We start from the raw sequence: 24,947 nt of genomic DNA on the forward strand, positions 1-24,947 counted from the left end.
CACCACGAGGACCTAGGCGTTTCAAGAACCCTCTCTCTAACCTCAGAGCACAGACCATCACGGCAGCCTTTGCCAACAGAACAAAATGAGAGCTCTCTCTGTTCTTCTGGAGAGGCAAGGGCAGCACTGGTGCAGCATCCACGGGAGGAATGTGTCCTGCTCATCTTGTTATGGCAGCAGAGATGTGATTTACATCCCTTGGTAGGCCACAGTGGAAGCAGCAAATCACCTCGTTTACACGGGTTCAAAAGGCAATTAGAGAAATCCATGGAAGAAATACCCACTGAGGCCATTAAACATCATATCTTGCTCCTGGTTGAGGAAAGCCCTGCATGTCTAAGTGCTGGATGAGGGAACTGAAAGAGATTGCTCTGATTTTCCACATTTCTCTTGGCTGCAGACAGGAAGGTGAGCTGGAACAACCTCTGCCCTGGCCCAGCAGGACCATTCCTATGTTCCTGAGCTGCATTCCAGCATGTTTGTCTGGGACGGCCACAGAGTTGGGGTTTATTAATGAATAATTAGGGGCTGGAAGTGGGACAGGAATCCTGTGTCTCAGAGTCCAGCCACATCCCAGGCTGTCTGCTTTCTGGATGCAGCTCAGGAAGAGCCAGGAGCCCTGACCTGCTCTTACTCCTCCCTAGGTAAGCGCGTGGTTTCACATGCTGCAAGGGGTCAGGACAGGATTTAGCTCCAAGCCTTCCTCTTCCAAACAGATCCTCCCCTGTGCCGGACAAACAGCAGCAAAACAAACTGGCAAAGCAAGTGACATCCCATGCACAGAAGCATGCTTTTATTTAAGCAGCACTGAAGTTTTCAGATGTGAATAGCTTATTGAGTTGGACAAAAGTCATGGCAATAAATGTTCCTTTCTAACTTCACCCTACGAAAATATCTTTGAATAATAGAATTGTGTTTTTCTAAAAATATTCTTTATTGATTTACAGCAGTATCACATTAAAGCACAGCATTAGAGCTTCTTCATCAATGAAATAAGACACAAAAGTCTCATTATATTAGTGATTTTCACAGAGTAACTCAGTAAGCTATTTTTAATATTCTCATGGAGCTAAGCCAGAAGGATAATACTATGTTCTATAGCAGAGAAATATACTTTCAGAAAGATTTGACTGACTTTAAAAGTGTGCTTAAATGCTCAGGCATGCTATCCATCCACACAAAGTGACCAGGGAGAGAGCGGTTTTATCATTAGAGTAGAACAAAACCCTAACAGAGGGAAATCCCAGTTATTACCCTGTCAGTTATGTTCACCACACCTGGTACCTGGGGAGGTCAGAAAGAAGGGATGGTCCCTCCTCCCTCTCTCAAGGCAGTGGGGTGAATTGTTGCTGTTGTACTTTCATGCCAGGAATGATGCATCTCACCTAGCCACAGGTATCTGAAGAAAAACCTCAGCCCTGCTTCTGCAGCTCCCATAGAGGCTGGAATCCTGTCCCCTTACCCAGTTTCCAGATTGCACTCATTGCACTTTTTGCCAGTGCAATTCTCATCCTAGTTTCTTCTCTCTCCCATGTTTCCCCACTGTTCCTATATGTACTTTTTTGGTGTTGCAAGCTTATTTCAGGAAGAGGGAGCACCAAAACATTGCTGTACTGAGTGACGTACAAATGAGCAAAGCAACCCTTCCAAGCAGCCTGTTCACCTCTGGCTGGAGCAAAGCACGGGGATGACCTCAGTTTCCCTTCTGCTATGCTGTGATTGCTCCTCTTCATATGATACCTATTTCAGACACTCCCACACTGCAAGGGGCTATTTCAGGATGAATGAGGGGCTCTTATCAACTTTCAGGCTCATTTTCAGTGCAGCAAATCTCTCTGCTGAGTGAGCAGGATCACAACACACAAGTGCCAGGGGCTGCCTGAGGATTTCAAGGCAGAAGGACATTTAAAACCACATGTCAAACCCTGGTTCAGTGTTAACAAAGGCGGCCTCCTTCAGGAGACCTGGAGCAAAGCTGCTAATTATTCCCACTGAGAGTCCAAGGCTTCACAGAGCTCAGAGGAGCAGGTGTCCATCAGGGAGATAAGGAGTGTTTTAGAGCTTCCAGGTGTGTATTTGGATGACAGCAATCCATGTTTGGAAAAAAAAAAAAAAAAAAGCAGATTCAGTGGAGGCTGGATTCCGTGTCATCCCCTCCATGGTTTCAACAGAAGCATCCAGGGGCTGGTGAAATCTCCCACTTTCTCAGGACAGCTGCTCCCTTTTGATCCTGTTCCCTGCTGAAAAGTGTCTGTGTCTTCCTCCCGTCCTTGGTGTTTGTGCAGAGCACACCAGGATGGCAGACTGCTTTCACAGCAACACGTACGGGTAACGCCCAACCATTATCCCTGCATGACACACACAAATACTCAGGGTGTGTAGGAAACTCAGGTAATTTGCACAGCTCTTTCAAATTATGCCCATCTGTCCAACAGATATTCCAAGCTAAGAATTAAAATCAGCAGCCAAGTCTTATATCAAGCAGCCAGGCTGAATTTGCAAATGTCTGGAAGGCAACTTCATGCTCACTCACAGAAGTTCTTATTTTGAGCAATGACTACGCCAGTACAGCAGACAGGAGATCATTGCAGGTTTGGGTCTTAAATCTGAAAAAGCTGAAGAGATCACAGGCACATATGCTTGTGCTTGCCCTTTGTCCTGCCTATCTCAGGCATTTTAGCTGAGCTTGACCACGACACCTTGGGATGATGCAGAACCATTCTGACCTGTACCTGCCTGTGGGAACTTCTCAGCTGGGTTGAAGACAATTTTAGTCCAAAAGAAGTCTCCTGGCAGCACTCTCCTCTGCTTCCAAATGGGCCTCAATTGCAAACAGATGGTCATAATTTTGAAACCCCAAGAACCACAGGACGAGACTACAGCATGCTTGAAAGCACCTTCAGGAATCTCTGGCAAGATCTCCAACGTGACAATGATGTTTATGGACTACATGCATCCATCAGGAAGGGATCTGTCATGTTTATGTTAATGTTACAATTCCTCTTGTTTTACTAACATCTTTGCTAGTAACCATGTTCCTTCTGAGCACTGTTGTGGTGGTTTGCAAATGCAGCCCTGAGCACAGAACGTGCAGTGCTTCTGCTGGCTTCATGCTAGTCTCTCCTGTAACAGATTTGGACAGTAATACTGTAACAAATCCACAGCCACCTTGGTCTTCATGCCTGTCATTGTGCAGCAGACCATGGCTGCTCGTAGCTGCAGGCGACAGCAGCTCTGGCAGCCCAGTGCTCCTGCTGCTTGGGCAATGTTCCTCCAGTTGTGAACTGCCTCGAGCCTGTTCCAGCCTTGCTTTGTGGTCCTCCAGGACTTCTTGCTCCCATTCCCCTTGGAAACACAGAGGCTCATCGCCAGGTTTTATGGGTGTGCTAAAACTCTCTTTGGCCAGCCTTCTGATGCCATCTCATAATTAGTAGTGCTTGTATGTCCTGGCTTATTCCCCACCCCCACCCCCTTTTTTTTTTTCCTTTTCTTTTCTTGTTGTTCACTTCCCAGGGTAGCTGGAACTATGCTTCAGTGTGAGCAGTGCTGCACAGTGTTTACTTTCACATTCCCAAACAGTCTCTTGCATCCTGACCAGTTCAGCCATCCTTGGCTAAACTAAGTACCACTGAGGACAATGTCTATTGTCCTGCATGCTGCTAGCTGGCCAAAGGAGCTCTTCACATCTGGTATGAGCATTGTAGGACTGTGGTTTTGGGAGAAGCACCCATAAAAGGAACAAACCAAAATTCATTACCCCAAGCTGATTAGCTGATTAGTGTTTAACATTCACTGGTTACAGCAGTATGTTCTTATCTCTAAAAACCATCTGCAATGGCAACACCAGCCCCTGCAGCTCCGTAAGTGCCTCCAGAAGTTTTAACATGTCCTTGGAGGTACCATATCAGCCCTGCAGCATCAGGAAGATGAGGGCGATGAGCACAGTAGTGGTGGGAAAGAGCTTGGCTTGGTTCTCACAGTCACCCTGTCTGTGCCCTGACCAGCCATGCAGCCTGGTGAGTGTGGAGTTGCAGCCATGGTCATGATGTTGGTTGACCACAAGATTTTTATTTTTTTCTAGTTTTAACACAATAAAGGAATTGTCTGCCTGTGAAAGACCTAGCTAGACTACTGTGTCCTGCCCATCATTAGCATTGGATAAGCCCATTCAGGGGAAACAGTTCTGTTCACAGTGAGTTTTACTAGCCTCCCTCCTTCCCTGCCCCTGTAACACATATTCCCATACATCTCCCCACCTGTAAAGCCCAGAAGCCCTCCAGCCAGCACGATGTGTGACTGCTGTGCAAAGCTGCTGTCAGACTGGACAGGTCATTCCCTATCACAAGGGAAGCTCCTTAGCTCCTTAATCCTTCACCCAGGGGAAAAAAAAATAAAAAAGAGCAAGAAAACCAGGTGCTGCCCCACCCAGTCTGGAGAGAGGTTCGTGAGCGCTAGTCAAAGAGATGTGGAAACCAGCAGTGCTACAGGGCCCGTGCTCTTAATGCACCTCTCTCTCTGGAGCCTTTCAGGGGCTGACATTGTGGATGTTGGGACAGCTACTGCCATTTCTGCAAACAGGGCTCTGTGTGTTCAGCAGTCACTCAGACACAGATGGTGATTTATTTGCAAAATCTCCAGGATCTTCATCTGATTTTGGATTCTTTATCTGTGATGGGTTTGACTGTACTCTGGTTACTACGCCTTACAAGGGAACTTACTGAAATAATTTCCTCCCTTACTGAAAAAAAATAAAATAAATAACAACAACCACAAAACAGACAAACAAACAAAAACATTATGGAAATAAAATACCAGCAACACAGCACAATTGGGCATGAGGAAAACCATGGCAGAGCCAACAGTCTTCACAGACCTCAGCAACCAAAATGTTCCTCTCCTGCAGGAGAGATCAGAGAGACGGGGCAGAAGGTCACACTGAGAAAGTGGGTTTGTAAAGCAGAAAATGCAGCAATATGGGAAGGAAAGTAGAGGTCTTACCCCAGTCCCCAGAAAAGCCTAGTGAAGCATTGCCTACATTGATCTCTTGTGTCCCCACATTATACGCTCCAGTACCACTTGCCCCTGAGATGCATGATTTGGGAGGATGGGGGAATAACGACAAGGCAGCAGAGATTTTCTGCACCTTCTGGGAGCTGTCGTGCACAAGAAGCAATGTCTGTATAGCCCCAGGGCTGCAGCAGTAGCTGCAGAGAGGAATTGCTGCTGCTCAGCAGCCTCAGAAGGAGCAGCCCTCTCCCTGCAGTGTTCTCTATGTCCAAGCCAGAAAATGAGGCCTGATTTGGCCCTAAATGCATGTATAACAGACACAGCTGTGAGTTTCCTCTCTTCTCATTTTAAAATATATGAGCTGGTTTGCACAGCCCCAGTATGAAGCAGCTTTTCCCATCCATAGAGCTGTTCTCCAAACACCACCCCAGTGAAGCAGCCACAGCGCTAAACATCTGCATAAATGCATTGTGCCAGATGTTGCCAGAAGATGATGCAGCACTGGATCTGGAGATGGATTCCTGGAAGTGCCACCCCTCCAAGTCCTCCCAGACCAGCCCTGAGAAAGCCGGATCCACAACAAACATGGGAACAGAGTGCAAGGGCTCCGATCACAGCCCATCTGCCCCCTGGGAGCTTTTGCTTGTCACACAAACAGAGCAATGGACACACAAGCGAGCACTAGGGCAGACAGAGCTATTGTCACAGGAACATCAGAGGAAGGCAGGATCTAGCCTTAGCCAGTTGGCACACAACCAGCTCCAAGCAGGTCTCCCACAGAAACCTTCCTGGCTGGTGATTAGCCATGGGAGCAGGCTCTGGGTCGGGGCTGTCTCACCAGTCTCTCTGGGGCTCCCCAACTCTCCATGAGGTTGTGGCTCCGGCTGAACTGTCAGCACACAAGCCCCGACTGAGCAGCAACGTGTCTCATGATTTCCAGGCACGGGTGCTTGCACTGTCTCCTCCCAGCCCAGAGTAACCAGCGTCCCAGCTGCTCAGACCTCCTCTCTGGGCTTTGCAAGTCAGTGAAACACCGTGGTGCAAATGCACATAAAGCCCTGGGCCATCTCTTCTGCAGTGAGATGGGGGCCAGCCCTAGTCCACCCCAGGTGCTGCCTTACCACTGAGGGCAGACCTGGTTCCTCGAGGAGCCCTGCAGCTAGCCGTGTCTTCCCAGCTGCCCGAGGAAGCCCTGCATCCAGGACCTGGCCATGGCCCGCATGGCCAGCCCCTGGTCTAACCTACCTTCCCTGAGTCCATCACCCTGTCATGGGCAGGGGCTGGTTCCCAGGCAATTGACATTGCACCCTGCACTGCCTGTACTGATGACAATTTCCATTAAGTTAGTTAAAAAAATTGCTTGCGCTGCCCTTTGGAGAATGTCATAAGGATTATGTGGTGCTGTGAGGTTTTTACGCCATTCCTCTGTAAATTGTACAGCGGTCAGACAGCTCAGAGTGAGTTGCCTGCAGGGTTCACACATGCACATGTTCACGTCCACACTCACAAACACTTGCGCACGCAGACACGCAGATACAACTTACGTACTTTCTTTCCTTGTCTCTTAATTTAAAAACCCATTCAGAGTGAAAATATCTGTTTCCTCTTTGTGAATGGACAAATCTAACACAGATGGTACATTAACTGGAAACATGTTTTGTTCTAGTATGTTCATATATTTGTTCTTTTCAGGGACAGAAGACACCATTTATGATCATCTCTTCAACCTTCATAATCTTTACAACTTGGTGATCTCCTACTAAATGTTGTAACAAGTCATCACTTCTTCCCCTCTTACCCCTACTACAACAGCACAATTTTAAAGTCTGTCAGTGTTAGCAGTGATGGATCAATTATAAGGTCCTGATTTGGAGCAAAGCTGATTTTGCTTCTGAGTGCGATGAAGTCTATGGTACTTTGTGACAGCCTTCTGTGACTCCTTCGGGATTCCTGTTCACCAACTGAGAGCATTGAGAAAACCGAGTATGAAGCAAGTGCCAGAGAAAGTTTCTTAAAAGTTTCTGTGTAAATCTGTAATTTGATTTTACATAGGAGTGGGTCTTTCGTAAGGAACCTACCAGTCCCAGATGGAAGACTTCAAATACTGCAGTTTACACTAAGTCCCTAGGTAAGATGGCCTAACAGACAAATTACCTGGAAGAAATATTTAAGCCTCATTTCTTAGTCAAAATTCACCCAACTTCCATCTCCAGCCAACTAATCCAGATAGAGATGGTTACTATCAGAAATAATACCCAGGTGAGAATCCGAAAATAGCCACAGCGGTGGCCTTGACACTGCACAGTGAGAAAAAGAAGAGAGTAATAATAGCAAAATAGTATCTGTGGTCAGGGAGTTTCTGAGTCAGAGATAATATCTGCATTTAATTTTTTCAAAGGTTTTCTTTTCCACGTGCAATGCAGTATATTCAAGACTACAATGGACCAGTTTTACATATTATAGAATCATAGAATGGCTTGGGTTGGAAGGACTTTAAAGATCAGCTAGTTCCATGCCCCTTGCCATGGGCAGGGTTGCCATCCACTAGATCAGGTTGCCTAGGGCCCCATCCAACCTGGTCTTGAACACCTCCAGGGATGGGGCATCCACAACTTCTCTGGGCAACCTGTTCCAATGCCTCACCACCCTCTGAGCAAAGAGTTTCCTCTAACCTCTATTCTAAATCTCCCTTCTTTTAGTTTAAAACCATTCCCCCTTGTCCTGTCACTGTCTGCTCAAGCAAAGAGTCACTCTCCATCTTTTTTATAAGCCCCCTCTAAGTATTGAAAAGCTGCAATAAGGTCTCCCTGGAGCCTTCTCTTCTCCAGGCTGAACAGCCCCAGCTCTCTCAGCCTTTCCTCACAGAGAGGCACTCCAGCCCTCTTGTCATCCTCATGGCCTACTTTGGACCTGCTCTAACAGCCCCACATCCTTCTTGTGCTGGAAGCCCCAGACCTGGATGCAGGACTCCAGGTGGGGCCTCACCAGGGCAGAGCAGAGGGGGACAATTCCCTCCCCTGCTGCCCACCCCTCTGTTGATGCAGCCCGGGATGCAGTTGGCCTTCTGGGCTGCAAGCGTGCACTGCCAGCTCGTGTCAAGCCTTTCATCCACCAGAACCCCCAAGTCCTTCTCTGCAGGGCCACTCAGTGAGTTCTTCTCCCAGTCTGTGCTAATGCCTGGGATTGCCCTGACCCACGTGCAGCACCCTGCACTTGGACTTGCTGAACCTCATTAGTTTCATGTGGGCCCACTTCTCAAGCTTGTCCATGTCCCTTTGGATGGCATTCCTTCCTTCTGTTGTATCGACTGCACCACTCAGCTTGGTGTCATCTGCAAACTTGCTGAGGGTGCACTCGATCCCACTGTCTATGTCATTGATATATATTTTAAACAATACAGGTCTCAAGACAGACCCCTGAGGGACACCACTCGTCACCAGCCTCCACCTGGACATAGAGCCATTGACCATCACTCTCTGGGTGCGGCCTTCAAGCCAACTCCTTATCCACTGAATTGTCCACCCTTCAAATCCATATCTCTCCATTTTGGAGAGCAGGATGTCATGAGAGACCATGTGAAAGGCCTTACAGAAGTCCACGTAGATGACATCAGTCAGTATTCCGTTGTCAACTGATGTAGTAACTGCATCATAGAAGGCCACAATTTGCCTTTGGCGAAGCTGTGCTGGCTGTCTCGGATCACCTCTTGTCCTGCATGTGCCTTGACATATCCAATATAAGTGTAGCAAGGACCTCATATGAAAGAGGAAATAGTTCTGAAGCAGGCAATGAGGGGATAACCAACTAAAAGATGTCTTTCCAGGCCATTCCCTTTTAGATTCTACACTAAGGTATATACATGCTTACTCATTATGATGTGGATATCCTCATTACCTCCAGAAAAACCTAATCCTTTCCAGATTCCTAATGAAGTTTTCATGTTAGGGAGCTCATGCACTACTGAGTCCCAGAGAATCACAGAATTCTTTAGGTAGGAAGGGACATCTGGAGGACATCTGTGCTCCTGTGCTCCAGCAGAAACACCCAGAGCAGGGTGCCCAAGGCCATGTACAGTTGGCTTTTCAGGATCTCCAAGGAGGGAAACTCCACTAGCTCTCTGGGCAACCTGTGCCAGTGCTCAGTCACCTGCAGGTTAACCACGAAAGGAGCAATATATGGTGTTTTTCTTGTAAGAGGATGCTTCTTTTTATGTTTTCAGGAATACCTTGGTTTATATCACAGATCACAATTTCAAAAATAAGTTTTATGTGTTCAAATGTCATTCACATTCCATCTATCAGGCTTGATTATGTATTAAGGAGTGTAACCTGGATTGAACTTAACCCGTAACTAGGTAGCTCCCAAAATTAGCTACAAAGAGGCAGATGTTAAGCGTAACCTGTCTGCAGGTGCTCTGAGCAACTTCCTCAAGAATGCGCAGATCATGAAAGCAACACAGAAGGAACTACAAATGTGAACTAGATGAAACAAAAATGGAAGCTGCGCTCGGACTCATTAGTGATCTTTCCCTAGGGCATCAGGGAAATGAAAGCTTATAATCACTTTTTTTGTTTAATCACAGGCATGGTTACAAGGGAAGGACAACAGGCAGAGCCTCAATACTGAGTGCTAATGCCAGTCTGAGGGGGGTGTGAGGAGACTCTGTACCTGGGGGACTCAGTCCTGCTGGGTGCTGAGCAATGGTCCTGACTCAGGCAGAGACTGCAGCCTCACCCCAAGAATGGTCCATTGAATACAACAGAGGGGCCGTTAGGCCTCAGCACCACTGTTCTTTGCAACACCTAGGCTGTGATAACTGACAAGATGGGATCACTCAAACATTGCCAGGGCTGGTTCAAAGCACATCCCTGATGAGCAGGTCAGGGGAGATGGGACAACAACAAAGGTCATGACAAATGGCTGTCCCAATTTCAGTTTGGTTTCTGGAAGAGGAAATAAAGAAGCAGCTTTGGCACATAATGAGATGACAATCCTTCTCAGAAACATCTCAAGACACCTGAAAAAGAAACCCAGAAATGAGAGTGACTCACACATTAACTCCACTGGGGGTTGGGGTGGGGAGGGACAGAGGGACATATAGGCATTGGACATAGCCTTGGTTTTGGGTAGAGACCGGGCAGCTGTTCAGGGACACCATGCAACTGAGAGCAGGGCTAGCTGAAGGATGGGGCAGAAGGGAACTGACTCCAGTCCCCCAGCCACCCTCCTTACCCTGCACATGATGTCCCCACCCAGCAGAGAAGGGAGCCCTGCCTGGGGAGCATGACCAGGGCCCCTCCATTTCCAGTGGGTTTCTGTACTGGAAGCTGAACCGAGGACTTGACACATGAGAAAACAAGACTCAAGGTGATGCCCAGTCTACCAAGCATGTGGCTGCAGGATACAAAGACTCACCTGCCTGTGAGATGAGTGCTTTGTGGGGTGAGCCATGTCTGCATGCATCACAGAGTGTTAGAAGCTAGGAGAAAACAGTTCTGCAGTGCAGCCTTCTCCTTTACCCTTGCAAACTGCAGCTATCAAGGGCCAGGAGCCAAGAGCAATGCTGATCGTGAGGTGTCAGGAAATGTTTGCCATGACTTTATCCTTAAAATGACTCCTGCAGACATGAGTCTCAGCAAAAAAAAAAAAAAAAAAAAAAAAAAGTCTTACCCAACCTCTGGGTGCACAAAGCAATGCAGACCACCCCCCCCCCCCCCCCCCCCCAAGAAGAAATGATGGGTCATTCAATGAACTCCTATTAAAGTGATAACTAAACTTCAGGTGGCCAGCAGGGAACAGAGCGGGATGACTAGTTGGGTCCAAGGCAGGGTCCCCCTCCTCTGTTGCTGCTGCTTTGATCACTCATCCAGACAGAGAAAAATGGGAGACTTTTGAAGTGTGCAAGCAGGTGGGTTCCCAACTGACTGTACTAAAGGAAAAAACAGATCCTAGGAAACAAATGAACCTCTTAGTGGCTTAATAGAAAAGTGATATTTGTGGTGCTTGTGCAAGTGAGAGGCAGCTCAGAGTTCTGTTATGGAAATTTTGCTTTGTGACAAATATGTTATGAATGGCTTGTCCTGAAACCACGCCAACATGTAGGTGCTGCTACCACAACATCCAATGACTTTAACTTACTGTGAACGTTCTTGAGATAAATCATGGAAAACCTTGCTTATGCTATCTTTAGTCACTGCAATGTTTCACTCTCACAAGTCACTCACAGCTCTAAAAATACAGTTTATATCATTGGATTCCTGGAATTCTTTTAGTTCTTGCATTCTGATTTAAGTGGCATTAAAGCTGGGCTGTGCGGTTCAAAGCTGCAGGCTGATATTTCATTGAGGATTAGATATCACCTGGGTTCAATACAATGTTTGCAATATTTATTTGATTTGGATCCAAAGGTAATTTGGAAAATCTTCCTGTAGATACACCTCGTACCTGGCTATGTGGAACAAAGGCTAGATTTTGTTTGGGACTAGATAGTAATTTAATAACCTTTCCAATATAGAATTAAACTAAAACACATGCTCACCACAAGAGCTGAGAGAAGACTATTTAGGGTTTTCTCCCCCAAAACTGTAGGTATCTTGCTTCTTCTGGCCTATGCACTGTGATGTTGTGATGACTTCTGGATCAAAATCTCTCTCTCTTGTATTTTTGTTTCACTTACATGTCTTTCATAACAGTTGTTGATTCAGAAACATTAAGAGCAAAGAAGTCTTGACCTCCCACCAGCCTTTCTGGATTTGATTACCAGCTCACCAATGGCTGATAGTTTGAACAGCATTTAATGCTCTCTAATTTTCCTTGATAGGGACTAGGAAGCACATTATTTTTTCTTTCTTTCTTTCTTTCTTTCTTTCTTTCTTTCTTTCTTTCTTTCTTTCTTTCTTTCTTTCTTTCTTTCTTTCATTTTATTTTATTTTTAGCCTAACTGGCAGCCCAACAAAGCCCAGCAATAAAAAGCTCCATTCGTGTAATAAACTGTTGTACAATCTACTACTTATGAACACGGTCCCTGAAAATGAGCAACCTTCCTGCACATTACATTAAATGCAAACCAGATGGGCCCTTGAAAATCCTTCTCTTTGTAGCAAGGGGCTAAAGGAGCTGGTGGTCAGAGGGTCTTTTTCACTATACAAATAAACAAATGAGTTTAACTACATTATTTTCCAAAATCAGCAATGGGAAACCTATGTGGAAACATTATGAGCAGTTAGCAAACATGCTGGTGAACCAGAGTAGGCACCAGAGGAACTCTTCAGCTCTCTTAAATGCAACTGTCTAAATACTGGAGGTGGGGTCAATCTCATGCAACTTTCTAGTTAGTGGCCTCTGGCCACATGCCTATGGACTGGATCCATGACCTGCCGTGTAAGCTCTGACACCCAAACTTGGAGATGCGTATGGATAAACTTGGAGACACAAATGGGTAAAATGAATCCCTTCCCTAACACGTCTCAGTCAGATATGGTCATTTAAAGTTCAATAGTCATCCGAGAGAAGGGGAACCCTTCAGAGGTGACTGAGCCCATCCTGAGCAGGTTTCATGAGGCAGAGAAAACCCCAACAGATCAGATAGGCCTCACATTTAGATAACTCTTCAACTTAAATACATTTTACTTTTAAATAAAAGTAAATACATTTTACAGGTAAAGAACAGGTGTGCTGCATGATGGGATGAGGAGGGAAGGGAAGGGAAGGGAAGGGAAGGGAAGGGAAGGGAAGGGAAGGGAAGGGAAGGGAAGGGAAGGGAAGGGAAGGGAAGGGAAGGGAAGGGAAGGGAAGGGAAGGGAAGGGAAGGGAAGGGAAGGGAAGGGAAGGGAAGGGAAGGGAAGGGAAGGGAAGGGAAGGGAAGGGAAGGGAAGGGAAGGGAAGGGAAGGGAAGGGAAGGGAAGGGAAGGGAAGGGAAGGGAAGGGAAGTTATTACCAGCTGAAGAAAATGACCCTGGGAGCACTGATTCTTTAAAGTGTTACCACTGGCTTGGTGTCAAGATCTGAGGAGGTTTTAGGTAGACCGGGAAAAGAGATGCAGTTTATGGATCCTGAAGCTGCTTAAGGTGTTGTCAGGCACTGCTATCCCACCAGTGTGCAGCTTGGTTTATTACTGAGGCTGGGTGGAGCATTTCCTGAGGGTGAAGACACCTTGTTGAGCTCTTAAATGCCTGCCCTGGAAAGGCAAAAGTGCAAGAGCCCATAGGTCCAGTATTCAGTCAAGGTGCATACACAGTGGCTAGGGTGGGAGGTCGAGGCATAGCTTGTCTCTAAACCCAGTGTCACTAGTGACTTTAGGAAGGCCCACAGTCATGTTTGCCTTAGGGTCTTCTAAAACAGCAGTTCACAGCTCTGCTCAGTTCAGGCCAGTGTGGACCAGAACTTAGGAGGAGGAGATGCCATTGAGCATTTAAACACTGTGGTCTGTGGTTTTGGGTGCAGTTTTGGTATGTCACAAAAAAAGGGCAGCCTGACAATGTATTTTCCCAGAGGTAGAAAAGGGACAGGGATTGGGGGTAGAACTGGGCAGACACATGTCAGGATTCCTGCTGAGTGTAGGGTTACCAGTCTCCATTGTCCTGGGCCTACGCATCCAGTCCCGGGTTTTTGTAGGTTCTGCTGGATGGGCTTTCTGCTTGCTCAAAGGTGATTTATTTTTACAAACTTAAATGAAATCCCCTCAGCCATTTCTGAATAATACAAGAGTTTAAAAGACTATTTTTCTATTTAAAAATATTCTAGCTAGACTGTTTTTATTAAATCAAAGTTAAATCAAATAAAGACTGTGGTTTGAAAGTTCAGACTGAAGCAGGAGCTAGTCCTCTCTGAGGAGCTGTGCCCTTGATGAATGGGTGTCTGTCCAAGCATCACTGAACAACCACAGATCACCAGCTGGAGGGCTCTGCTGGGAAGAGCATGGAACACCCTGTCCCCTTAGGAGATGGGATGTAGCAGGGCAGGAGGAGGGGATCACATTCATTGCACTTGTTTCTTCTTGAAATAAAACATTATAAGCAGTCCTGGCATGCCACTAGCTGGGTCCAGGAGGCCTTACATGCCCTGGCAGGCCCCTGATGACAACAGATGGCAGTTGCACTTCTTTCCCCAACCTCATTCTCAGCCACCGCCTCCTTCAGTAGCACAGTCTTGGATGGTGGAGCCCTGCTCCCTCCTGCTGCTCTCCTCCTTGTGTTTGTGGGCTGGAGGATGAGGGCAAGATTGGTAAATACACCTGTACAGATGCCCTTCATGGGACTGGGAAGAAAGGAGACAGTGACATGTTCCCTTTTCCCCACAGCAATCCCAAGTACTAACCCTCCATCCCACAGTGGGGCACAGGGTAGAAATTCCCTGCTGTGGTAACCTTATGAAAGGCACTGAGTTGGATAAGGAGGCTCTGTCTTGATGGGACAAATCTGCTTCAGGACTCTGTAGTGGCTTACAAGGCAATGGGAGGTGACTGCAGTGTCCCGCTGTGGAGGGTCGCCTGTAGGGCTGGGGGGTGCCACCCTCCTTCTTTGCTCCCCAGCTGGGCACTCCTCAGGCTGCTCCGCCAGCCCAGCAGGAGCTGTCACACCAGAGAACGTGACATCGAAGGCAGGCCTGGGCGCCACATGAGATGCGTGACACTTGGCAGGCCCACCAGCTCCTGAGATGATGTGAGATGAAGGAAGACAGCTGTTCCTGAGCAAGGCCAGCAGGAAGAGCTGAGCCCTTACACTGTCTAAAGGTGTGAAGGAAAGGGAAAAGCAGCAAAAGGAGGAGAGCAAAGGGCTGGAGAAATGCCCAGACTGTGGGGGTTCTTCTCACTTTGAGACTTTGCAAACAGCCCTGTGTAGAGGGGCTGCAGGGGTGGAGCCATGACCTGGTGGACCACCAAGCTGATGGCCACGCAGGGCATGAGCCTCCAACACAGGGTCAGCTGCGAGGTGACTGCCTGCAGCCCTGCAGGGCTTAGCACAGTCAGTGTCGGTGTCTGTGTATCTGCTGGTCATGTTCAGAGGTGGCTTTTGCCTTTGGGCACCTGGAGATGGTCTTTCTCTGCTTTTTCTGTGACAAAAAAACATGTAGGAAAATGGCTGCAAAAAATAAGAATTGGAAAGCTATAGAGGAAATGTGAAGGTCCGTGTGCCATCTTTCTTTCCCTTTGGTATCATGTTATCATAAATATACTTTGATATCTGGGACAGCAGAAAAAAAGTGCTCTCACTGGTGTGACTGAATCTGACTATGGACAGACTCTGGGCCTGATTCTCTGCTGTGTTTTTCCAGTCTGACACCAGTACATTGCCATGATGACATCATTTGGATTATTTATGATTTATAGTGATTGAGAAAAATTGGGTCCTGTACAATAATGCAAACAATCAAAGATGCAAAGCAAAAATAGTGCCTTCGAGCTGCACTTTCACATTGTGTGATATTTTGAACACTTCATGTTGAAAGCCTTAGAGTGCACAAAAGAAATTTTCTTCATTTCATATATTATACTCTTGCCTGAAAGAAATAGCAAACAACAACTCAGCCTGAGCATGCTTTGCCTAGGCTGAATTGTGTTTTTTTCTGTCTATCAGCCTTCTTCCAACAGATCTCCACTGAAACCTGGATCAGCATCTGCCAACAAGACTAGTTTCTGGACCCATGGCCAAGGAACCACAAATGATCCTTTCAGAGGCCCAGGCGAATGTCTGCTCTCTGTTACATTGATCTGAAGCAATTTTGCTGAAGACAAGATTATCTCAAGCATTCAGTGCTCTTTGAGAGTGGAACAAGTCTATCAGTGCATTTGCAAACAAAATACCCACTCCACTTCCCCACTGACCAACCTTGCATCACACTTATTCCCCAACAAATCCCATTACTACCATCAGAACACCAGTTTCTTCCTAAGACCTTGAAATGTTACATTTCAGCCCCAAATTATACCAAACACTTGGATTGCAAAGCACATAGCAACTGCCTCAAGTCTGACAAGAGCACTTAAGCCTACACAGAAATATTGAGCTTCCATTAAGTCTTAAAATATTGCCACCAGAAATACCTTCAAAAACCCCACACATAAGAATAATGATGAGCCACAACCCAGCACATGTAAGAGATGCTAAATCAGCATTTATCCAGTCTGTGCACACTCACTTTCCCTCTCTTGACAACACTGGGAGAGGTACTCACCGTTCTTCCGCTCTGCAAAGGGTGGTGGCTGGAGCTTGGTGCCATCTCTCACTTCACTGATAGCCTTCTCTTTGGGTGCCTTTTCTTCTTCATTTCCACTTGGTGCACTTTTATGGTCTGAGCAATCCTGTTTGATCACACCATTCATCACCGTGCCTGCAGGGACCGATCCAGATTCTGGCTGATCCACTTTGGATGCTCAAGTAGAGAACCAGACACCAAAGTGACCCCTGAAAGAGAAGAGGAGCAGGTAAGAACAAATTCTCCAGTCAGTCCTTGTAACAGTAAACGAATACTGGCATTTGTAAAGCAGTCAGACCACAAACAATTATTCCATCTGTTGTCATGCGTTAGAAACATTTCAGGGGAAGACTTCAGGATTCATTATTGCCTGTATGATCCTGCCCACCTTGTCCGCTGGGTCTGCATCCCTGGCTGCTTTGATGGGAGAATTTTCACCCATAAGCACAGAATATCTTCAGAAAGCCAAGGGTGTTATGAAAAAACGCAGCCATGGGGCACCCAAATAACAGAGCTCCTGAACAGTTAGAAATGCAGAGCAGATCTACAAATGGAAAACAACATTTCTTTACGTAAGGCTCTGGCTAGCTGAGCAAACCAGCTAATGGAAATAATTGCACACAACATGGAATAGGCTGCTAACTGCGTGATACAGATAGCAAATGATCAATAGCTAGCAGCAGCTAGCCTTCGTTCCAGAAAGTGTACAAACACCCTGCTTAGTAAAGCATGCATCCAAAACTACTATTTGACATCAAAGTTGTGATTAACACACACAGCAGAGTTAAAGCCTTTATGAAGAATTTCACCAGATTAGGTAAAATTTTTTGAGAGTTCTTGAAAGATAAGAAGAGTTGTTTGTTTACTACGTTGTCCTACTCTGAGTTTTATATGGAGTTCAGTCAAAATACATCAGGAAAACTCACAGGAAATTCTATAAATTCAGGTTTCACTTCTACAAAACATCTAGGGAAAGAGGTTCTTCCCTTGATGACACTTATATCTCACTGGAGAGTGGGAGTGGAAGGATACAACTCATGCCAAATGTCTTTGTGGGATGTAGGCACACGACCCAAGAGGAGCTGCTGATACTAAGCACAGCAGCAGAAGGCTGCAAGGACCATTTCAACAACGTGTTTTGTCCAAAAAAATTCTCCAGATGCTAAGTGAAAGTGAATGCCTGTAAAAATCAGCACCAGTTCCTAATGAGTCCCATCAGGAAAGAACTGTGGAGAGCTAAAAAAGGTCATTTGTAGAGAACAAGAATAGAAAAGTGCAAGATTGATTCAGTGATAAAATCTGATTTAATACAAAAAAACTTACCAATTTACTGTATATGGAAGTAAGAATAGTGCATTGTATACGATACCATCTCCTCCATGCTACCCATGCCAGGACTTTCTCACACCCCTCTTCCTACTCTGCACCAGCACAGAATTTGCCATCTGCTTTCTCATTCCCATCCATCTCACTGCCCACCCCCACCTGCCCTCACCACTGCCCCCTGGCCATGTCCCACTGGCAGCAGGTCACATACTGTGTCCCTCTGTCCTGCTTTGTGTTGCATTTCTTTGCCGGGAGAGATATCATGTGGGGTACCCATGCAGTGTTCAGGAAGGAGGTCCCAGGTTTGCCTGTGTCTCTGTATTACTTTGCAGATGGGTCATAAACTGTCCCCATATGCACCCCCTGGGAGAGGCTGTGTCCTTACCTAACCCTGGTGGCTGTACGCTGAAATAAAATGCAGAACCATGCTTGATCAAAATTCAGTCTGTGTCTGTATGTCAGTCTGAGCAAAACCTTTGCAGCAATTCCTCCCTTCTTTGTGCTTCACTCCACTGCCTTCGCTACTTGTCTTTGCAGCTCTTTCCCATCTTACATGCTCAACATGCTGCATACTACTCTGGTCTATGCCATCGAAACAGGTCTGCAGACACCCAGACCGGCTAGGGCTGTGTTGCACACCAAATCGTTGAACTGACATCCTCAGATTACATCTCTGCCTGAACATTTTTTAGCTCCCTTGGGCAGCTTATGGTCTCCTTTCTAGTGACACCAGTGCTGTGCACCGCGCAATCACCACTGTTACGGTCAACAAATCTGCTGTACATTCATCCACCAGTGGCTGTAGGGCTGTAGACCCACTTCTGAACAAGCAGCATTATCTCCAAAGCTTTCTATTTAATTCATGGCTAACATGGAACATGCAATAAGTGTTTACATTACTATTTTAAAATGTACATTTTTTAACTTTTAGAAGTTGCTGATACGATGCATCTTTCCAGTGGAATAGTGGGTGATGACAGGGCAATCCAGCAAACTGCATCTGCTTACAAAAATGAGACTTTGTTCAAATGAACACTAAATCTTTGATAAATTAGTCAGGGCTTTGGTGACGTACATGTTGAACCAATATGACAGTTTTATATGGATTATGATTATTAATGTTTTTGAAAAATAGAGATTGCGAGCCAGACATCCAGTGCTGAAACTGCAAGACCACCAGCAGAGGCAAGAGTCTTTCAGGAAGGCTTCTTACAGGCACTGTGTACAATCTTTTTGCACTCAGAGCATACGCAACATTTTAATTTGCAGTGATTGTACTGGGGTCCTTACTGTCTGAGCCAGGAGGTCACGCTGCGGCCCCGGAGATGCATGCTTTCACAACACTCTCAAGTACCACTGGCTCAATGGTGTTTTTTTCTGAAGTCAATTTTGGCCTCAAAACATTCCACATTGTTCACTCACTTCAGCCTGAACTGATTGTATTTACAAAGTTTAAGCACACTTTTGAGCCTCAAAGCACATCTCCCATCAACCACTGCTGCCAACACATAAATTGCAAGTCTATACACAGTACAGGCCGTGTCCCATCTCTCTCTGGCTATAAATATCAAATTCATAAAGCTAGGCTACAATGGTAGCTGGTGGGTGCTTCCTTGTATGACACTGGAGATCGTCAGAAGCAGAGGCTTGGTTTACAAGCCTCCCTGCTTTCTGTGCAGAGAGCAATGTAGCATGGAGGAAGATCAGCTTTGCTTCCCACTACATGTGCTTGTGCGCCCATAAAGGCCCAGATGGGGTTTGGTTGCATCTCTTTTCCAGGGACCTCGGCACTTAAATTCAGGGAGAGCTACCCTTGTCAATCTGGTCAGGGAGGGAGAACCACAACAACAGCCTCCCTGACCAGATCTTTCCCTGGGGTAGACTGGTGCAGATCCGCAATGTCCAGACACTTTGTCTCATGCATGAACATTCAGGAACAGGCACAGACTTCCTGGCAGGAGGTAGTGCTCGAATGTCACTGCCACTTCCCAGTGAAGTTTCACCATCCCCAAGGGCTGGAGATGGATGCTGAGTTCAGCGCTGACAGAGCCTGAGCCTTGTGTCCCTCAGGCAACTGACTGCCTCTGGATCAGTGGCTTGCAAGGTGGCTGTGACACCCTGGGGTACAGCCTTCCTCCCGCTCTTGCAGGAGAAGGCAATGCAGCAGCACAACCAGCCAGAATGCCCTTCTCCCATTCCCCTGCTCCTCCACCTCCCCGGCAGCTGTTGCAATGCCCACAGACACCATGTACTCTTTTGACTCTGAGATCTGCTGTCCTGCTCTCTGGGGACGAACATTGCTGCATGGAAAGGAGCAGGTTCAGAGACCAGAAACCAAAGCAAGTGCAGCACAGGCACATGTGTGTGCATGGAGGCATGGACCTGGGGCATGGCTGGCCCTGCAGCAGTGTTTCCTGACCTCCCTTTCCTGGCCTCCATTTTGGAACAACCTGCAGGTATGCTCACAGCCAAAAGTTTTTCATCTAAAGGGCTAAGCCCGGAGCTGTCACTGCCCTCATCCAGTCTGGGTGCCTACTACTACTCAGGTGTTGCAGAAGTGCCATTGTGAAATCACCCAGCATTAACTGGAGGAAGAGCTCAAGCACACCATCCACCTATGCATGTTACCTCAGGCTCTGCACGCTGCTCCAAGTTTATCAGAGCTGGAAGGAAGCCATTTTCCCACACCGCAAAACTTTTTGTGATTTTTATAATTCTCCCTTACCCCTAATTAGGATAAGAAGTTGAATTCTCCAGGATATTGTAAAATAAACAAGATAAATAAAAATAGGGGAGCAAGTCACTTGTGAATTTTCACAGTATTATTTTAAAATATTTTAATCTTTTAAAAACTGTAACCTCTTCTTAGAAAAAAAATTATTAAAACATGAAGAGTAAAACAGATTTTGAGGGGGGGGTGGGGGGGGGGGAAGAGAGAAGAAAAGGAAATGGAATGTCCCTACAGTAATATCTGTCATATCTGGGACATCTCTATAGGCATGAGACATCCATGCTTAGACACCTGGCTCTTACCTGTAGCATGCATAAGTTTAGGTGCAACACCCTGAAACACACTTTGCTTACCTTTGGGAATGGTTTGATGAATCACACTTTCAGGAGGCTGTCCCCTTCCCTAATGTTATGTGATGCAATGTTAATAGCGTTGTTGGTCTGACCAGGTACTCCCTGTTCAAGTTGGACCCATACATCCAATCTTGTTCACTTTATACCTTCTCACCTTTTCCCTTGTGCCACCTTCTGCATGCAAGATGGAAACAAGCATAGCTTATACATCCTCAGATACTGCATCCATCTAAATCCTCGCCTGCTTTCCTGTTTGCTCCATCAGATGTTGAAGTGGAAGTAAATGCATTTAGCTCTAATGCAAGTGAAGTGCTTCTTAGGCAATCCTGACTCAACATAAATCTTTAAGTACCCGAAGAGAAAAAACAGAAGAGAGTTGTTCAGAGATGCAGTTCAACCTTATCAAATTCTTCACGTGTTTGTTGTGGTGTGTTTGTATCCCTGGACTTCTGCTTGCAGGAATGTTGCTGATAAAACCATCTCACTAAACATGGACTTTGTGTGTTTTAGCTGATGTTTACAGTGCTGAGACAGTAAGAGTAGCTCTGGATTCCTGTGAGCATAAGCTTCATGGACGTTTGCACTTTTGTATTGCAGATGCTGATCAAACCCTACTACGTACAAGCTTCATCAGGAACCCTGCCTGGTCTTCCTTAGGGCCATGTCAAGTTTGGCAAGGAAGATGACAACTCTGACCGGTCAGCCCCACACCCTGAACAACAAGAGACCTTTGCTCTTCTGAGACCATCCCAGGGCTGCCAGGGAATGTACCATGGCTATTATTTTGCTCTTTTCCTTGCAGATGATGTCCCCTTTGGATGATTCCCCTCAGTGAACTGCCTCATGCCTCCTGAGGATGCAGAAAGCCCCGTGCTCTGATGGAACTGAGTGCAGTGGCATTGTGTGGAGCCTACAGGCTCTTTCCCACAGATCTGCACATTCCTCCCATGCCCTGGAGAAGTGACCTACTCGCCACTTCATCTTCCATGCAAGGATCTTCTGCTAAGGAGGACTGCCTGGAAAGGCAGCCAGGAGACTTCCTCAGTGGATGGAAAACAAACCAAAGAAACCTGCCACAAGTCTGGATACCCCCTCCACTGATGAGTTATTTTATGCAGCTTTTTGTGCAATCCCTCCATGGAGCCAGCGCCAAGACTCAGTGAACAAAGCCATGCAAACATGCCATAAAATCTTCACTCAAGGCAAATTTTCCTAGTATTCGGTCACATCATGAACCCGCGCGCTCAGCAAAGTTTGCCAACTCTTTGCACTCCAGAGATTTTAGGGTAGTATCTCCTTCCCAGCCTCCAAATTCCCAGTGTTGATATCTGCTCCAAGATGCCCAAAGGCTATGTGGCCTGAGACGTCAGCAAAGAGTCCTCTGATAGAAAGTGGCAGCTGTCTTCATTCAGGACAGCTCCTGGCCTTTGGCCTGTGGAAGATGATGAGAGATAGGGCCTGTTCTCAGGAGAACATCTCAGCTCTGCCCTCAGCCCCATCCCCTCAAGCTATTTTCAAAAGAAGTGATTTATCCTTCATTTTTCATAGAATGAAGCTTTAAGTGGTGAAAAATAGCAGAGGAAGTGGTGATTAGGAAATGAGTTATTAACCCAGATCCTCCCAGGATCCACATCTCTGTCAGCCACGTAACTATGCTGAGAATATCTGGGAGAGAACCAGATCGACAAAAACGATATGCTTTTGTAATAATTGATCTTAAAGGTAGTGTGCATCCATAGTGAACAGATTCACTGCCATGAACTCCTTGAGAAATAATTCCCTGGTTTGTGCATCCATTTCCACAGGACATTTCTGGCACCTAGAAGACCTTCCTAGGATGAAGACTCCCTGTATAAGGAAATATATTATATTGTAGTAGCACCCAGAAGCTAATCTATTCTTTTGGAGAAGACATAGTATATCCAGTATTGCAGGTGTTGTCATAATGTGGTAACAAGGAACGACAAGTAGAAAATGTCAGAATTGAAAAGAACTGTAAAAATTAGACTGAACGACTATGGTTTGATATAGTGACATGTGGTGACCATTAGAGGAAAGTGAGGCTGCCACGGCAATAGCCTGGCTCGGTGATGTAGCCAGTGAGACATTTTGGCAGAGGTGTCTCTCTGAGGGTGACCAACTGGTGAGTTCGGGATCTTGTGAGGAGGGCAAAAAGTAGGATTGTGACCCTGGACTTCAGGAGAGCAAACTTTGTCCTCTTCAGGGATCTACTTGGAAGAATCCCATGGGTTAGGACCCTGGAAGGAAGAGGGGTCCAAGCCAGCTGGTCAGTATTCAAATATCACTTCCTCCAAGCTCAAGATTGGTGCATCCGTTTTAGCAAGAAGGCAAGCAAAGGGAGCAGGAGACCTGCATGGATGAGCAGGGAGCTCCTGGCGAAGCTCAGACAGAAAAAGGAAGTTTACAGCATGTGGAAAAAGGGACAGACCACTTGGGAGGAATATAGGGACACTGTCAGAGTATGCAGGGATGTGACGTGGAAGGCCAAGGCCCAGTTAGAATTAAATCTGGAAATGGATAACAAGGACAACAAGAAGGGCTTCTTCAAATATATCAGCAGAAAAAGGAAGACTGGGAAAATGTTGGCCTGTTGCTGAATGGGGCAGGTGCCCTCACGACAAATGATATGGAGAAGGCAGAGTTGCTGAATGCCTTTTTTGCTTCAGTCTTTACTGCTAAAATCAGCCCTCAGGAATCTCAGACCCTGGAGACAAGAGAGGAAGTCCAGAGAAAGGAGGACTTTCCCTTGGTTGAAGAGGATCAGGTCAGAGATCATTTAAGCAAACTTGACATCCACAAATCCATGGGCCCCAATGAAATGCACCCAGAGGTGCTGAGAGAGCTGGCCAATGTTATTGCTAGGCCACTCTTCATCATCTTTGAAAGGTCGTGGAGAACAGGAGAGCTGACTGAGGACTGGAAGAGAGCCAATATCACGCCAGTCTTCAAAAAGGGCAAGAAGGAGGACACACAAATACAGGCCAGTCAGCCTGGAAAGGTGATGGAACAGCTCTGACATGCCTTTCCATGCCTGGAAAGGTGATGGAACAGCTTATCCTGGGGGTCATCTCCAAGCATGTGGAGGATAAGAAGGTGATTGGGAGTAGTCAGCATGGATTAACCAAGGGGAAGTCATGTTTAACCAATCTGATATCCTTCTATGATGAGATGACTAGCTGGATGGATGAGGGGAGAGTGGTGGATGTACCATGACTTCAGCAAGGCTTTTGACACTGTCTCCCATACCATCCTCATAGACAAGCTCAGGAAGTGCAGCCTAGATGAGTGGACAGTGAGGTGGATTGTCAGTTGGCTGGATGGCAGAGCTTAGAGGACTGTGCTCGGTGGTGCAGTCTAGTTGGAGGCCTGAAGCTAGCAGTGTCCCCCAGGGGTCAGTACTGGGTCCAGTCTTGTTCAACTTACCCATCAACAACCTGGATGATGCAACAGAGTGCACCCTCAGCAAGTCTGCTGATGACACAAAGCCCAGAGGAGTGGCTGATAGCCCAGAGGGCTGTGCACCATTCAGAGGGACCTCGACAGGCTGGAGAGCTGGGCCAAGAGGAACCTCATGAAGTTCAACAAGGGCAAGTGCAGGGTCCTGCACCTAGGGAGGAATAACCCCAAGCACCATTACAGGCTGGGAATGACCTGCAGGAGAGCAGCTCTGCAGAGAGGGACCTGGCCGTCCTGGTGGACAGCAGGCAGAGCGGGAGGGAGGCAGCAATGTGCCCTTGTGGCCCAGAAGGCCGAGGGGATGCTGGGCTGCATTCGGAAGAGTGTTGCCAGCAGCTCAAGGGAGGCGATCCTCCCCAGCTGCTCGGCCCTGCTGAGGCCACACGTGGAGCATTGTGCCCAGTTCTGGGCTCCCCAGCACCAGAGGGACATAGAAGTACCGGAGAGAGTTCGGAGGAGGGCTCCTAAGATGGTGAGAGGACTGGAGCGCCTGTCGCACAAGGACAGGCTGAGGGAACTGGGCCTGTTTAGCCTGGAGAAGAGGAGACCGAGGGGAGATCTCAGTAACGTATATATAAACACCTGAGGGGAGGGTGTCGAGAGGATGGGGCCAGTCTCTTTTCAGTTGTGCCCAGCGACAGGACGAGAGGCAACGGGCACAAACTGAAGCACAGGAGGTTCCGGCTCAATGTGAGGGGGCACTTCTTTACTGGGAGGGTGACAGAGCACTACAACAGGCTGCCCGGAGAGGTTATGGAGTCTCCTTCTCTGGAGATGTTCAAAACCCGCCTGGATGCTGTCCTGCACAAGGTGCTCTAGGTGATCCTGCTCTGCAGGGGGGTTGGACTAGATGATCTTCA

At 46.9% G+C, this 24,947-nt stretch overlaps 1 protein-coding gene across 8 annotated transcripts in view; it reads right to left on the reverse strand.

Annotated features, from left to right (window-relative positions):
- MYOCD (myocardin) overlaps positions 1–24,947 on the reverse strand; it is a 254,475-nt gene that overhangs the window by 100,172 nt on the left and 129,356 nt on the right. For 7 of the 8 annotated variants that reach the window (XM_083805195.1, XM_083805192.1, XM_083805196.1 and 4 more), the window contains one exon: positions 16,180–16,409. In XM_083805195.1, the coding sequence (XP_083661321.1) occupies positions 16,180–16,327 (148 nt within the window). In that variant the 5' untranslated portion in view covers positions 16,328–16,409. Of the gene's footprint in view, positions 1–16,179; positions 16,410–24,947 lie in introns of those variants that run through there. The other variant, XM_083805200.1, reaches the window with a different exon arrangement.

This window comes from Anser anser, assembly GCF_964211835.1.
Source record: "Anser anser genome assembly, chromosome: 19".
NCBI lineage: Eukaryota > Metazoa > Chordata > Aves > Anseriformes > Anatidae > Anser > Anser anser.